This window comes from Castanea sativa, chromosome 4 (assembly GCF_040712315.1).
Source record: "Castanea sativa cultivar Marrone di Chiusa Pesio chromosome 4, ASM4071231v1".
In the NCBI taxonomy this organism is placed as follows: Eukaryota; Viridiplantae; Streptophyta; class Magnoliopsida; order Fagales; family Fagaceae; genus Castanea; species Castanea sativa.
In genome coordinates, this window is record NC_134016.1 from 16,256,182 (window position 1) to 16,272,881 (window position 16,700).

The 16,700-nt window shown below is 34.9% G+C and overlaps 1 protein-coding gene across 1 annotated transcript in view; it reads right to left on the minus strand.

Annotated features, from left to right (window-relative positions):
* LOC142631601 (beta-galactosidase 6-like) overlaps window positions 1-11,191 on the minus strand; it is a 36,620-nt gene extending 25,429 nt beyond the window's left edge. The window contains exons 1-3 of the mRNA XM_075805805.1: window positions 10,954-11,191; window positions 8,456-8,551; window positions 8,269-8,381 (exon numbers count right to left, since the gene is read on the minus strand). Coding sequence (XP_075661920.1) covers window positions 8,269-8,381; window positions 8,456-8,551; window positions 10,954-11,124 — 380 coding nt within the window. The 5' untranslated portion in view covers window positions 11,125-11,191. The remainder of the gene's footprint in view (window positions 1-8,268; window positions 8,382-8,455; window positions 8,552-10,953) is intronic.
* Window positions 11,192-16,700: the final 5,509 nt, after the last annotated feature.

Here is a 16,700-nt window from a genome sequence, read left to right on the forward strand (position 1 = left end):
CCCATGACCTTTCTCAATACCAAGTCTCCTGGGGCTAAAGGCCTTTCCCTCACCTTCGTATCATATCCTTGCCTAAGCTTCTACTAATAATATGTCAGTTGGACCATGGCTGCTTCCCTTCGTTCATTGACCAAATCTAGACTTCTCCCTAGTAACTTATCATTGTTATTAGGGGTGAACATGCTCGTCCTTAGTGTTGGGAACTCAATCTCTAAAGGGATCACTATCTCGGTCCCGTAAGTCATTGAGAAGGGTGTTTTCCCTGTTGATCGACGAAGAGTAGTCCAATAGGTCCAAAGAATATGTGGCAGCTCTTCTACTCATCTACCCTTTGCCTAGTCCAACCTCTTCTTAAGTTCATTCACTATAGCTTTGTTGACTGCCTTGGTCTGCTCATTTCCCTGTGGATAAACCGAAGTTTAATCCCTATTCCTAATGCCTAACTCACAGTAGTATCTCCTGAAGGCTTTACTGTCAAACTGGAACCCATTATCAGAAATGAGGGTGTGAGGAATCCCAAACTAAGTAACTAAGTTTTCCACACAAACTTCTTTGCATCCAAATCCCCAATATTGGATAATGGTTCGACTTTCACCCACTTTGTGAAATAATTAGTTCCGACCAGAAGCCATCTTCGGCTTCCCATAGCCTTAGGAAATGGTCCTATAATATCTAAACCCCACTGAGCAAATGGCCATGGACTAGACAAGGGATTAAGCACACCCCCAGGCTGATGAATATTTGGAGCAAATTCTGGTACTGATCACACTTCTTTATATACTCTTGTGTCTCTTTCTGCATACTAGGCCACCAATACCCTTAAGTGAGGGCTTTATGTGATAGTGACTTTCCCCTGTATGGCTTCCACAAATTCCCTCATGTAACTCTTCAAAAAGTGGCTTTACTACCTCAAGATGGACACAGAGCAAGTATAGTCCAGAGAAGGAACGCTTGTACAACTTTTGCTCCTTGGACAACTAGAAACGAGGAGCTTTCCTTCGTACTTTATCTGCCTCGCCCTTCTTACAAGGCAAAGTGCCTTCTCTGAGAAACAAGACCAAAGGATCCATCCAGCTAGGTCCGACCAAGATTTGGTGAACTTGGACCTTTTCCTTCCTTTCCTTGGTGGGCTTATGCAAATCCTCAAGAAGTATAACTCGAGGTAAGTCTTGTCTAGAGGAGGTTGCCAAAATTTCCAGAGAATCAACATGTGTATTTCTACTCCTCGAAATTTGTTGTATAGTGAAAAACTCAAAACTTGACTATAAATGCTGAACTTAATTCAAATACCCTTGCATTCTCAAATCTCTAGCTTCCAATTCTCCTTTCACCTGCCCTACAACCAACCTTGAGTCCAAGAACACTTCTACAACATTTCATCCCATCTTCTAAACCATAGCAATCCTTATCAATAGAGCCTCATACTCGGCCTCATTGTTCATGGCTGAGAAGCCTAACCTTATAGATTTCTCTATGGTCATCTTGTTCGGGGACACCATAACTAGCCCCACTCCAAATCCCCTTTGGTTGGCTGCCCTATCAACATACAACTTCCAAGATGAAGGCCCTTGTAAAGAAATGACATTAATGTCAAATGCCCCCAAAATCTTCCCCACTTGGCAATCCTCCCTGTATAATCAGCCTTACGGAACAACGACTACAATGGGAGTTGAGTTAAAACTACCATTGTGTGAGCCTGAAAATAGTGAGGGAGTTTTCGTGTAGCATGCATCATGGCCAGAATGGCTTTCTCCAAAGGCAAATACAGGACTTCTGCCTCATGCAATGACTTGCTCACATAATAGATTGGCCGCTATATTCCATTCTCTACCCTTATCAACACCAAACTAACTGCATAGGAAGCCACATCAATGTAGGTAAACAAGACCTTTTCCTCCTCAGGTCAGAACATAATGGGTTGCTTAGAAAAGTAATCCTTTAATTTTTGAAAGGCTCAGGCACATTCTTCGTTCCACTCAAACCCTTTCCACTTATGCAAAAACTAGAAGAAAGGTCTATACCTGTCTACAGACTGAGAGATAAATATGTTCAAGGCTGCAGTCATTCTTGTCAACTTCTGGACCTCTTTAGGATTCTAAGGAGGTTGTAAAGCGTTGGTTACCGTAATCTGATCAGGGTTAACCTCAATTCCTCGATGGGTGACCATATAGCCCAAAAACTTGCTTGATTCGACGCAAAAGAAGCACTTAGAAGCATTAAGGTGTAACTTATGTTTTCTCAACACCTCAAAAATGCTTCCAAGGTCATTTACATGCTCAACCTTTGCCTTGCTCTTCACCACCATGTCATCTATGTAGACTTCAATATTCTTACTAAGTTGGGATTCGAATATTCTAGTCATCATCTTCTGGTATGTAGACCCAGCATTCTTTAACCAAAATGGCATCAACCTGTAATGGTAATTCCCAGTGGGTGTTACAAAAGAGGTCTTCTCATGATCAGCTACGGCCAAGGGTATCTGATGGTACCCCTGAAAAGCATCTAGAAAGCTCATCTAAGGATGTCTAACCGTCGCGTCCACCAACTAGTCTATCCGAGGTATGGGGAAAGGATCCTTGGGGCAAGTTTTGTTCAAATCTGTGAAGTCCACACATATTCACCATTTCCTATTCTTATTCTTTACTACTACTGTATTGGACAACCATTCTGGGTAAAAAACCTCTTTTATTGCCCCTGCACGCTTAAGCTTCACCACTTCTTTCTTGACAGCATTAGAATGTTCTTTAGAAAAACGCCGAGGTAGTTGTTTCTTAGGGATGGTAGAAGGGTTCACATTCAAATGATGACAAATGAAATTTGGATCCACCCTAAGAGCTTCATAAGAATTCCACGCAAACACATCATCCGGAGGAAAGAAACCAACCCTTCCTTCTCCCGAGGAGGCAACTGAACTTCCACCTGAAAGTACCTTTCTTCATCATCATCAATGGTGATTTTCTCTAACTCTTCGCACCTTGCCCCCTCCGCCATAGCGTTTGAGGAAATCACTGTCTCCTTTGGTAGCTACAAGTCCCTTTCAATGAAGGATGAGGATTCTCCTTCAGATTGATGTCTGATTGCCATAACTAAACATTGTTTGGCCATATCCTGACTTCCAACCAACTCCTCGACCTGGTCCCCTAAGGGATAGCTCACCTTCAAGTGTAGGGTGGAAGAAATAGCCCACATGGCATGAAGCCAGGGTCTTGCCATGATAGCTGTATAGGGTGAATATGCATCCACCAGGATGAAATCTACCTTCACAACTTCCGATTTTGCTTGAATGGGTAGTCTAATCTAGCCCCTTGGGATAACTGTCTTTCCATCAAACTCCACCAGAGGGGAATCATAGCTAGCCATATCCTCAGGCTTCAACTTAAGACCCTTGTACTGGTTAGGATACATGATCTCTACGCCACTGTCTTGATCCACCAAGACTCTTTTCACATCATACCCCCCTATTTGGAGGGTGACCACCAAGGCATTGTCATTTGGTTGAAGGGTTCCAACTTTATCCTTGTCAGAGAAGCATAGAGCTGGTCGGACCTCCATCTTTCCACTCTTAGAGTTTGGGATCAAATCTTCACCTTATGACCTTACTATGGACATAACCCCTGATGGAAATGAGATAGTCCGTCTTGGGGCAGCAAGGATAACACTAATAATACCTAAGGGTGGCCTTGAAGAGGTGTCTCTCTGGTAATGGGCTAATACAAGAACTACTTCAACTTCCCAAGTTTTACCAGCTGTTCCAAGTGGTCAAGCAAAGTCCTATAGTCCTCTGTAGTGTGTCCTCGGTCTTGATGGTACTGACAATGAAAACTTTGATTTCATTTCATGGGGTCTCCTCCCATCTTATTTGGCCACTTAAAATCGGGCTCGTTCTTTATCTTCTCCAGGATTTGATGTACAAGCTCTCTAAACACAGTGTTGATCGTCTAGGCGGCAACAGGCCCAGTATGTCCAGCAAAATTTCTCATGGGTCAATTGTTGTTATACATCTTTGATCTAAAATCTCTTCGGTCTTGGGGAACTACCTTTGCCTTCCCCTTTCCTTGTTGCTGATCCTACTCAACCCGTTTATACTCATTAATTCGATCCATGAGTTGACATACACTTCGGGCAGGTTTCCTCGTCAAAGACTTCCCCAAATCATGCTTAGCAGGCAGACCGACCTTAAATGTCCTTATTGCTACATCATCAAAATTTCCCTCTATCTCGTTAAATATCTCCTAGTATCTATCAAAGTGTGTCTTCAAAGTTTCCCCTTTTTGCATAGTCATAGACAATAAGGAGTCTAGGGGACGAGGCACCCTACTACAAGTGACAAACCAGGCCCCAAAGGCTCTGGTAAACTCTTGAAAAGAGCCAATTGATCCTTCTTTCAAACCATCAAACCACCTCATCGCCACTGGTCCCAAACTGGAAGAGAATACCTTACATATCAAGGCCTCATTCTAGGAATGGATGGTCATTCTCTGGTTAAAGTGACTAACATGCTCCACTGGATTCGTCTTTCCATTATACATGGTAAATGTTGGCTAAGTAAACCGCCAAGGAAGTCTTCCCTTCTGAATCCTCCGGGAAAACGGTGATTTTGAAATTTGGTGTAAAGTCCTGCTCATAACATCATTTCCCAAGCCCCTGTAGGCCAGGCTTCTACTCCTTCGCCTATGATGGCGATCTTCATCACAAAAGAAAGACTCACTGGGGGGCATCCTTGATTTAGGTCTATAACTATCATCGTCATCAAACTGAGACCCCGAGCTGAAGGGAGTCCCTCTCCTTTGCTTATGGTACAACTTCCTTCTTAAATGATCAATCTCCAGCTGCATGTGTTTGGTATCTTCTCCATGAGATACATGGCTCCCACTCCTAGAATGACCCCTGTTGGTATGGGTAGTGTGTACACTAACCTCACGGTCTCTCATTCGCTCAAGATTAACAAAATGATCTTGAAGTTAGGATCTTACGGAATCTTCCCAGTTTGGTCCTAAACCCACCATAATTGAACACGCTCAAGAAAATTCAAATTCCCACAGATGACGCCAATTGTAAGGACATGATTCACGCTACAACTCAAAAGGTATAGCCAATGGCCCAAGGAGCCCAAAATAATGAATTTGTTAGAGAGTGGGCCTCATATTGAACGTTCAATGAATTAGATGATGGGCTAGTTAATGTTAGAACGTGCAAGACATATAGTTTAGATAAAGAAAGATGCTCCTCGGTTAAGTCAGAGGAAGGTTTGTTGTTATATATATGTTTTTCTTGGACTTATAAAAATGTTCAAGTTCTTTCTTACACAATATTATTTACTCTTGTTCAATCTCAGATGCCCCCTTCTGTCATGGGGTTCTTCCCTTTTATATGCCCGTCTCTTCTTTCATCCCAGCCCTCCACGTGTAGATCAGATTACTAATTTTCTCGATATTTGTCCCATCAGCACTTTCCTGAAATCTCTGTGGGTAGCTGTAAGGCTGGAAACTACTGTTCAGGTATTACTTCCACATTAATGCGGCCAGGAGGTTAGATGCAAAGCATTCACTGCGGTGGTAGCAGCTTTATGCCCAAATCTTTCTCATCTCTATGGTGACTCACCCCTCACTGAAGCTTATCCTCCCAAGCATGGTTGCCCATTGCCTAGGGCTTCATGGATGGTAGGACTTCAAGCCTTTAACCTACCGTTCGAGGAAGGGTAGCTCCTCAAACAACATCACTCGTTTACTGTGACTTGACATCTTCTTTGGTTTAACAACCTACCTGTCTTCATTAACGTTTATCTATCCTCGAACTATATGATGTTCTCGGGCGAGATCCATGACCCAATATCCTTATATGGGCCCTTCACCCTTACATTACTAATGATCATTTTTTTTTTCTAATTTTTAATAAGATAGAATATGCAGCGACTTTTGTTGTGTGATGATTTTTATTGAGTATATGTGATTTTTTTTTTTTTTAATGTTATAGTTCATTAATATCAAATTCTTAGTATTTTTTTCTCATTAACTCACTTAGCACAAAGACTAAAAAACTTAAGTGGACACTTGGCACAAACTTAAGTGGATAATTATGGGGTGACCCCACATAAATTTAGACACATGGAGCAAAATTGGATTCTAGTTTCAAATTCTAATATATATATATATATATATATATATATATATATATATATATATATTAATAATTAGTCAAATTATTATTTTTATAGTAAACATAATTAGTCACATATTAAAATTCTCACCTAAATTTAATACTACTTATAATTTTTTTTTTCTAATTTTTATTAAGATAGAATATGCAGTGATTTTTGTTGTGTGGTGATTTTTATGTGATTGATTTTTTTAAAAACATTTTATAGTTCATTAATATTAAATTCTTAGTATTTTGCACTCATTAATTCACTTGGCATAAAGACTAAAAAATTTAAGTGGACACATGACACAAAATTAAGTGGATAATTATAGTGTCGTCCCCACATAAATTTAGACACATAGTGCAAAATTGGATTGTGATTGAATTTTCTCAAAACTTTACCTATTAATACACACGCACACACACACACACACACACACACATATATATATATATATAATATAAATATAAATAATTAGTCAAATTATTTCAAAAAATAGCATGTAATACAAGCATTAATGTATATGTATAGATGCATTTAAAATTAAGCACAATTTTTATCATAAACATATAAATAATTAGCCAAATTATTTTTTTAAAAGAAAACGTAATTAATCACATATTAAAATTCCTACCTAAATTTAATACTGCTTATGATCATTTTTTTTTTCTTCTGATTTTTAATAAGCTAGAACACGCTGTGATTTTTATTGTGTGGTGATTTTTATTGAGTATATGTGATTAGTTTTTTTTTTTTATAATTTTTATAGTTGATTAATATTGGATACTTAGTATTTTGCATTCATTAACTCACTTGGCACAAAAATTAAAAAACTTAAGTGGATATATGACACAAACTTAAGTAACACATGGAGCAAAATTGAATTCTAATTTCAAGTTCTAATTGAACTTTCTCTAAGTTTTACCCATTAATATATATATATATATATATATATATATATATATATATATATATATATATATATATTATAACATCTATTTTTCTAACATCTATGTTATAACATTATAACATCTATTTTTCTATAAAAATGACTATTATAACCTAAAACATTTTTACAGTACCGATAAGACCTACTTAATTAGTATTTTCTTATTATATAATTTTGACCACAATTATCCTCCTCTTTAAATATTTTATAATTCCTAAATTAAATATTAATTGTTGAATATTATTGAAAAGTAAATATGGCTTATTGGTGAGCTAGAGTTTTTAATTTTTTATTATTATTAATGCATGGACTTATATAATCTGAAAATTATAGATGTTACACAAAAACTTAAAAGAAAAGGAAGAAAATGAACGCTCTTAGGTTGGCGAGTACTTTCTTGTGTTCCCTTTTCCAACTTATGATGTATAAAAAATAAAAGAAAAAATATATTATATAACATAAAAAATAAGGACAATTGTGGTGTAAAATTATTTATGATGCGGATTTAATTTTTTGGAAAGATATATATATATATATATATATATATATATATATATATATATATATATTTGTGTGTGTGTGAAAAACGACTGTAAAGCCCTTTGTTTGGTATTTAAAATTGGTCTACTCTAATAAGGAGAAAGTTTGGCTACAAATTAACTTGGTTGTAGCCAATGACTAAAATTCACCCCAAAACAATTAACATAACTATATATTTTGAAAATCTACTCGTAGGATTGCGTGTTTTTTATATTCTTAACACGCATGTCAAATTTCATGTTAATCGAATGTTAATTATTATTCAATTCATAAACTTATCTTTTATCCATAATTTTATACTACAAAATTTTGAAATTTGATGGCATAACTATAGATTTTTAATCTTCTAAAAATTTTGTAAGCACGGAGAATATAAGAAGAAATCGTAATCTAATGGTAGATTTATCAAAATTCATATCAAATAAAAAAATATTGGGTGAAGTTGTAACCATTGATTATAAACTAGTTTGTAGTCCAATTTTGTCCTTCTAATAATGGCAACCGTTAATGATAATAACAATCTAATTGGCAAAGAAAAATAATAATTTTTCATAATCTAACAATTTTTGCAATGCCGGTAGGATATTTTTCTTGGATTGAAACTTGAAAGAAACAAATGAAAACTAATCTAGGTACGTACCCATAATTCCATTCACTCTCAATGAAAGGTCCAATCCTAAGGCAAGCATATAACCCCTGTGCTTGGATCTCCTTGATGAATTGCAGTAGATTATATCTTCCACTGAAATCATACTGCGGAACACAAAATCCTCACATGAGAGAGAGAGAGAGAGAGAGAGAGAGAGATAGAGAGGGGTTTGACTAACCTGACCAGGTTGGGGCTCGTGAAGGTTCCAAAACACATAAGTTTGAATGACATCCAATCCTCCTTCCTTAGCTTTAGCTATCAAAGATGGCCACATCTACTCCAAATTACAATTTTCCTTCTTAGATACAATCTCGTATGTGTTTGTCATCATAATTTTTTTTTTCTTAAAAAAACATTTGTGTATGTTGTAAATTGATTTTTTTTTTTTTTTTTTGAGAATCTGTAAATTGACAATTAGTAAGGCTAACATTGATGTCACATATATATTTCCTCATGGGCTTCATTTATTAGACGAAGTTTTTATTATTATTTTAGGACTAAATTACAATTTGCACCCTTAACGTTTATGATATTTTGATTTTTTTTTTCTCTTAAAGTTGTAAAGTTTAGATTTCATACCTTAATTAACATCCTTAACGTTACATATTTTTTGGAATTAAAATTTTCCATCATGCACCTAAGTTTTTCCATCATGCACCACGATGAGATATTCATTAAGTGTCAACTAAGCTCAAAAGCGCATTGTTTTTCATTCTAAATCACGTTATTTTGAACCCCATCAATGCCAATGATACATGTTTGTATTTGTTTTGGTTTTACCTACATACTATATGTTTGCGATTGTTTTGATTTTGCATCCTCAAATTTGGAGTTACATACGTACATATATATACATATATATATATATATATATATATATATGTATGTTTCACCCTGGCACTTAACAGATAGCTAGACATGATTAAGTGACAATAGGAGCAAAATTGAACAATATGATCAGAGTAGATTAAAAGTTTGAAACTGTAAGGATAAAAAAGGTAAAAGTTAGCTAAATAGTACAGTGAGATTTATAAATAGTATCAAAAAGTGCAGTGAGATCTATAAATAGTAATAAAAATAAATTAAAATTGCAAATAAACTGAAATTTTCAACTTGTACCAAACGCACACTTGATCTTATTTTAGAGTTCCTATTTCCCAACAGTGATCCTTTCAAAAAAAAAGAAAAAGAAAAAAAGATTACACTACTCCCCCTCTGCATATGACTCCTGGTTTTTGTTTTTATCGGACATGAGTACATGATGTACTTCAATAAACAGGACAAACATGTGGAAGGAAAATGAAATATCATCGAAATGTTTGACAGTACTCCTGCTACCCGTGATGCAATACCCAATAGGAAACAAATTAAATGATGTGATTCTTGAGCTGGGCTATATATATAAGGTTAATATCTTTTGTGCTTTACAGAGAAAATGGTTCCCACTTCCCAAGCAGCATTGCTTGTTTCAAAAAAAAAAAGGATAGGAAAGAGGGAACAAGTTGGTTAGGAAGAGGGTTTTTTTTTTTGAGTGGCAAGCACGAGAAAACTTAAAGGAAAAAAAAAATGAAGGCCAAAAAAAATCATGTCATATTCTTCATGCTTGATCTCATTTTTCTGTAAGAAACAAATTAAGCTCCACGCTATCCTCTTTTAGCAATACATTATTGTATGCATTACACAGAATCTAAATAAGATTTCATTTAATAAACAGTCATACTTTTTTTTTTTTTTATCTTTTAAATTCGATAGTTGAAAGTAAGAAGACATTTAATTAATAATATTAAGAAGTGTTACCCAATGAAGCTTCGAAATATTAAAAAATACCAACTAGTTAACCTATAAAACTTTTGGCATATCAATTATCTTAATGGTTTTAAGATTATTGAAATTTTATTTTATTGATATATTTTTGTATACATTACATAGAATATAATTAGGATTTATAATATTCATGCAATAATTTAAAATTAAAATGTAAATAAAAATTATATATCACCGACCCTAGTCTAGATTCATTATCTAGGTACTCCTTATTAAAATGACTAGAAAGTGTTTTAGTCAACCATTTTATTCATGCACGAGCATTCGAATGCATGTGTAATTGTGTTGAATGTCATTTATTTATTAGGAAAAATAGCTGTAGAACTGGGCGAGCTAATGGTTTCTGAACAAACAGCTGGAACTTGGACTTCTAGCTAGCTAGCTACGCCTTGATTAAGGCCATTAACAGATGCATAAAGGCCTCGGGAACTCAGACTAAAATCAAAACTCAGATTAAGGGTACGTTTGGATACCGCTTATTTTGTTGAAATTGAAAAATTATCAATAAAAGTATTGTAGAGAAAGATAAAAGTTAGTTGAAATAGTATAGTAAAGTCTATAAATAGTGTCAAAAAATATCGTAGAACTCATAAATAATAATAAAAATAAATTAAATAGTGAAATAATTTTTATTTTTAATCTCTACCCAAACCCAAAAGCACACAACAAAAGGTTACAAAATATGTAAGGGCAAATATATGTCTAAATTTAGGAAATATTAAAAAAAAAAAACTGATATTTTTGACAAAATAGTGCCTTAACAAATGTTCTAAAAGGACTCTCGAAGCAAAACGAAAATGCTATAAGAAGAATAGGCAATACAATTGTGAAGAACGTCATTTATATTATTACCTGAGGAGTGCTACGAGGATAGTGAATTGAACCCGAAAAGAGCATTTTTCTCTGCCCATCAATGATAAGAGACCTTCCATCGTAAGTGACTTCTCCTCCTTCAGCATGGCCACCGCATTCCATCATTGTGACCACCACAAGCCCCCAATACAGTCTCCACCACCAACCCATCTCAAGCCTAACCAGGTTTTGCCTCTAAGCTCTTTCACTTTCACAGTTTCACTATCCACTCTCTCTCTCTCTCTCTATAGCTAGGATAGTTTTTTAAGAAGTTGCGACGTTAAGGAAACATGAGGAAATAAATTATTTATAGTGAGCGTAGGTGAGCACTGAGCAGATAGATACATGTGATTGGGATATGATATTGGGGTCAAATGTGCTATTCTCTCAGACCTCCGGTGTTACCTAGGAAAATATGGTAATAGCTCCAATAGGACATGCCAAAATAACTTAATTTCCCAATGAAAAAAAGGTAATAGCTCCAATAGAAAAAATGCCAAAATAACTTTTAAAACACAAAGGATACCATAGTAATTTCACTTTTCTGATTATCTGTTTGAAAACCACTTATTTAAATTTTTATTAGAAAAATATTTTTGTTGAGAATACATTAAAGTATAACGTGCTTTGAAAAAGTAAGAAAAAGTAAGATTATAAAAAACTGTATATAAAAGGTAAAAAAAAAAAAAATCCAACTTATAACTAATTCTAAACACATCTACGTATCCAATTGGAAATTGCTTATTTTATTTTTATAAAAGCTAAAAATTGGCTTATTTTCAAAAGGCTAAAACTTAAATTATTTAAAATAAAGTTGAAACAAAAATGAGTGTGAAATCCACAAACATTGCAAAAAAAAAAAAAAAAACTCTTATAATAAAATGGTAAATTATTTGATGAGTATCTTTCTCTGCCCAAAGGGGCACATCCCGACTTTGTTTTGCACGTCAAGTTGGGTTTGCCATGTCTGGGCTTCATTAAAGCTTGGAAAGGAAGAGGTGGCTGAACAGAAGAACACCAAGCACTTTGCCTGTGGGCCCTCTAACCAATCCACCCCTACTATTGGATTTGGGGTGCTGGACTGGACCACTTTTTTTGGGTTGAATTATTAACTAAATAACTCACTTTGGGCTAGGCTATGATCTTTAAGTCGTATGCACTAGTAATTATTTAGCCCTACATTGAAGGAAAACTAATTGTATTACCACCGGCATGTTTGGTTTGAAAAATTACACTCCTATGTGACAACCTATTAAGCTACAGTGGCACTTAATTATTTGGTTGTACTTTTTTTTTTTTTTGAGAAAATATTTGGCTGTACCTTAAGAAACGGTTTCTCCTTAAAATTTTGCATTTTTAGTTGAGTTTGACCGTTGAACAAAAATTTGATAATTTTCAGTCACCTTTTCTATACAAACTAGCCACTTCTCACTCTTTTTTTTTTTTTTGGGGTGAAATTTTTTCGATTTTGGGATCATTTTTTATATTTTAAGCTCTTAAATAAGACCAATTGACCATCACTCATTCTTTTTAAGCCCAATCCATGTGAAAGTCTTCTTAAAGGCCACCAACTGGCACATGTATTTTATCACAAAATTATTTCTATTGGTGCCTTTATGCTTTCCAAATCCTTTTCTCTACCATTGTCTTCTAATCAGGGGTGTGCATATCCGACCCACCAACCCAACAAAACCAACCCAACCTAACACAATATTTTGGGTTGGTTTTTGTATGGATTGGGTTTAAATTTTATTTAGAGTCTCGTGTTAGTTTGAGTTTGGGTAGATAGTTTTTTCAACTCATTTGACCCAAACCAACATATATATGAGTGTTTTTTGGGACATTTATTTTAATTTTGTAGTTTGATATATTTTGGCATGAAAAATGTAATTATAACTCACCAACTAGACCCAACCCAATTCTTGACCCTCGTGGGTTGAATTGGTTTGGTTTCTACATGCGACAGATTAGATTAAGTTGGACATTCCTTAATTTGACAAGCACAGGTTGAGTTGAAAAAATGCTCCAACCTAACCCATGCACAACTCTACGGTTGTTCTCTTTTGGTTATTGGACATCTTTTGGCCATTGTTTATTGTTGACTAATACTATTGCCAACATTCATCTTGTGTATGCCATTCTTAAGTCACTATTCCTCTCTCAATGTCCTCCAGGTCTTCAGTGCAATTGTCCTCTGGGCAATGAAGTCATCCATTGGTCACTGATGCTATCATCCTCCAACTGTAGTAGTTGTCCTTCGACCACCTTATATCGTTATCCATAATCTCTGTGAGGATACCAAATTTTTTTCCCAAAGAAATGCTCTTTTTTTTTTAATAGGTTCATATTTATATAGTGTGTAGTGATTACTTAAGAAGATCTATGTTATCCCCTAAATTGAGAGTTTTACAATGAAGTCTTAATTTATTTCTGCCTGAAGAACTAAAACAAGGTCTGGCGGTACAGTGTCTATCCAGACAGTCATTAAAGGTAAAGACTTTGCCTTACAAGCTAGCTTGCCTTAATAAAATGTCTTTGACTGGATTCTCAAAAAAAAAAAGTCTTAATTTATTTTATTAAAATAAAAAATAGGAAAATCTTCATTAAATACATCTATATTGAATTAATTTAAAAATACACCATAAATAGGGCAAAATTACATCACTTTGCTTCCTAGTTACAATTTAAAACAATCAAAATTACAATGATAAGGAATGATATTCGAATTTAAGATCCAAGCTTGAAAGCTATGTTATGAAATGGGAGGTGTTAGGCACCATTTTGCCCCATCCAAAAATTCGATATTTGGGAAATTAATGACTATAGCATGTTATGCACCTATTCAAACATGTTGTCATGCTATGCAATGCAAGAAATCAATTCTTCCCATCATGTGAATTTCAAAAGAATTAAATCTAATTTTCAAAAAAAAGAAAAAAGAATTAAATCTAATCCTAATATGCACGATCATATTGTTAAAGACACGAGCATGTAAATTAACACAAATCTGCAGATATCACGCTTTCATCCAAATGATTATATGGAAACCAAATCAGGATTAGAAATTTACATGCATGCACGAGTTTTTTCAAGTGATTTGGTGGCTGATTACCTTCAAGAATGTAGACTACCTTGTTGCTCTTTTCTCCTTGGATCGACCCATAGATCTTCCATTTTAGTGTTTGAGGAAGTTGTGTTTGCGGTGTTGTGTAAAATATTGTAGTGTTTGAAAGATGATTGTAGAAATGGTATGTGAGAATGCTAAGATTAATTTGGTGAAGCTCATTGAAGTAAGGGATATTGGATCCCCTTTTTTGGGTGATGAATGCTTGTTTAGGAGAATGGGTGGGAAACTTGAATCCCTCCCATCCTGTTATCTAGGCATTGTTTTGAACTCATGTTTGCCATTTGGCACATTTAAACTGAAGTTCAAGTTGAAAGAGTACGAAAAATTGAAATCTTGAATTTATTGGGCTAAAGTGCCGGTCGGCACTGGGGGTCCAGTATGCAAGTACAAATCGGAACTTCCTCCTCTTTGAAGGTTTCGGTTGGCATACCAATTGTTTTGACTTTTGGCTCAAATTTCAAAATTTGAGCATTTTTCACTTGATTTTTGATTATTTAAGGATAACTATCATGAATTTCATGTTCAAACTTTTTAAAGAATTTGTAAAGGAAGAGGTTCAAGGTTTTTAAGGTTGGACTGAGGTTCGATTGAGGTTGGACCGAGGTTCAATTGAGGTTGAACCGCAATGGTATCATAATTGATTTAGTAATTAATTAAAAAAATAAATAAAGATATTAAATTTATAAAAAATGAAAAAATTGACTAAAAATTATGAATAAATTAAAACAACTTTAAAATGATTTTTTTTTTTTTTTTTTTGTATTTGTACAATCTTTAAGGTTAATAGAAATTAATAATTCATAAACATGCATTAAAAAAATGATAATTGCAAATTACACCCCTGAAGTTTGGGGTTGATTGAATTTTACACTCTAAAGTTTGGTTTTGTTAGCAATTCACCTCACGGTTAGTTTTTGCCGTTAACTGACACATCACCATGCTGACATGTTTTATTTTTATTAAATCAACCTCAAAACTACATAGTTTCAGTGATGACCAAGAGAGGGTTTGGATACCATGTTTTGCGTCTGCGTCCAGAGCTTTCCGGTTTTTTTTTTTTTTTTTTTTTAAAGACCAGCGCTTAGTGCACTGTTCATGGGGCATGAACAGTGCACTAAGGCATATGAACAGTAAAAAAGGGTAAACAGTAATTTTTTACACATTTAAAAATTATTTTGCTACAGTGTTTTCAGTTTTCAGCAATAAATTCTATCTAAACGGACCCCAAGTTAAAAGTTGGCACAATCAAAACTACGGAGTTTCATGCCTAAACATAAAGCACAAACCTCTAGCTTAAACATCACCGTTCAAGCCAAACTTAGAGAGAAGTCTGCTCAAATGGATTGGGTCTAAGCTCCTAGTAGCAAGCCCACAAAAATAAAAGCCCAACAATTGAATACTGAGAACTTTATTTCAGTTTGGGCCTAACCTAAGAGACCAATGCAGTCCAAGAGGTCAATGGGCACGACCCAAGAGTTGGATCAAATTCGGACACTTGAAAGGACCAAATGTGGATTGGTTTTCAAAGAGTTAGATTCGGATGATTGTGTTAGATTTGGATTTACTGGGAATTGAAATTGATGATAAGACATTGATGATAATTCCAGGACTGGCTGTTGCGACTTCACGTGCTAGACCTTTAGCAGGTATATATTCCTTTTTGTATCTTCACCTCTCATAATTCAACAGAGGTGGTATATACAAATACAAAAATGAAATCGCCCTGCAAATAATAAAAATCAAGATTTGTGTCAGTCACTGATTCAGATTATAAAATAAAAAACTCAACAAAGAGAAGGATGACTTACACACGTAGAGAGAACTACGAAGAAGACCTCTGAGGATCTGACCTCCTTAACCTATATCCCATAAACCCAGATCTCCCTAACCATACAGAGGGCTACACCGCTCTACACAAAACTATAAACTAGGACAATAGAATAACATAGAACGATGAACTGAGGAAACAAACAAGAGGTAATGATATTAAATTGTAAACTTGACAAGGGGAAATAACGTACAAAGACAAGAAATATAATATAATAAAATAAGGAGGATAAACCAGTGTTTAATGAAATACAAAAGAACCTAGAAAACAAACAATTAAAAAAGATGCAAAACTAGAGATCAAAAACAAAGAAACAAAGTGAGACACAAAGAAATCAAAAATAAAGAACGAAAATAAACTGGCTACATGAACACTATTGGTCTTTTTTTATTCTCCTCTCTCTGTGCATCTTCCTTCTTCTTCTTTACAATCTTTGTTGTCCCAACCTAGAGCTAGCTACCATGGTTTTCAATTTCAACGTAAAAAGCTTCTAATTTCAGCTCTTATAATAAATATGTTGGACTAGTTTTTGGGACCAAGACGAGTTTTGATTGTGCCAGCTTTTACCTTGGTCATGGGGTATGGGTTAGGGAGGTCTGGGTTCATGGGTTATGGGTTAGGGATGTCAAATCGTCAAAGATCTTCTTTGTGGTTCTTTGTTTTTTGTTTTAGAGTTTGGCCTGAACGGTGACGTTTAGGCTAGAGGATTGTGTTCTAAGATTAAGCATGAAACTATGTATTTTTAATTGTGCCAGCTTTTAACTTGGCCATCACCGAAACTACTTAGTTTTC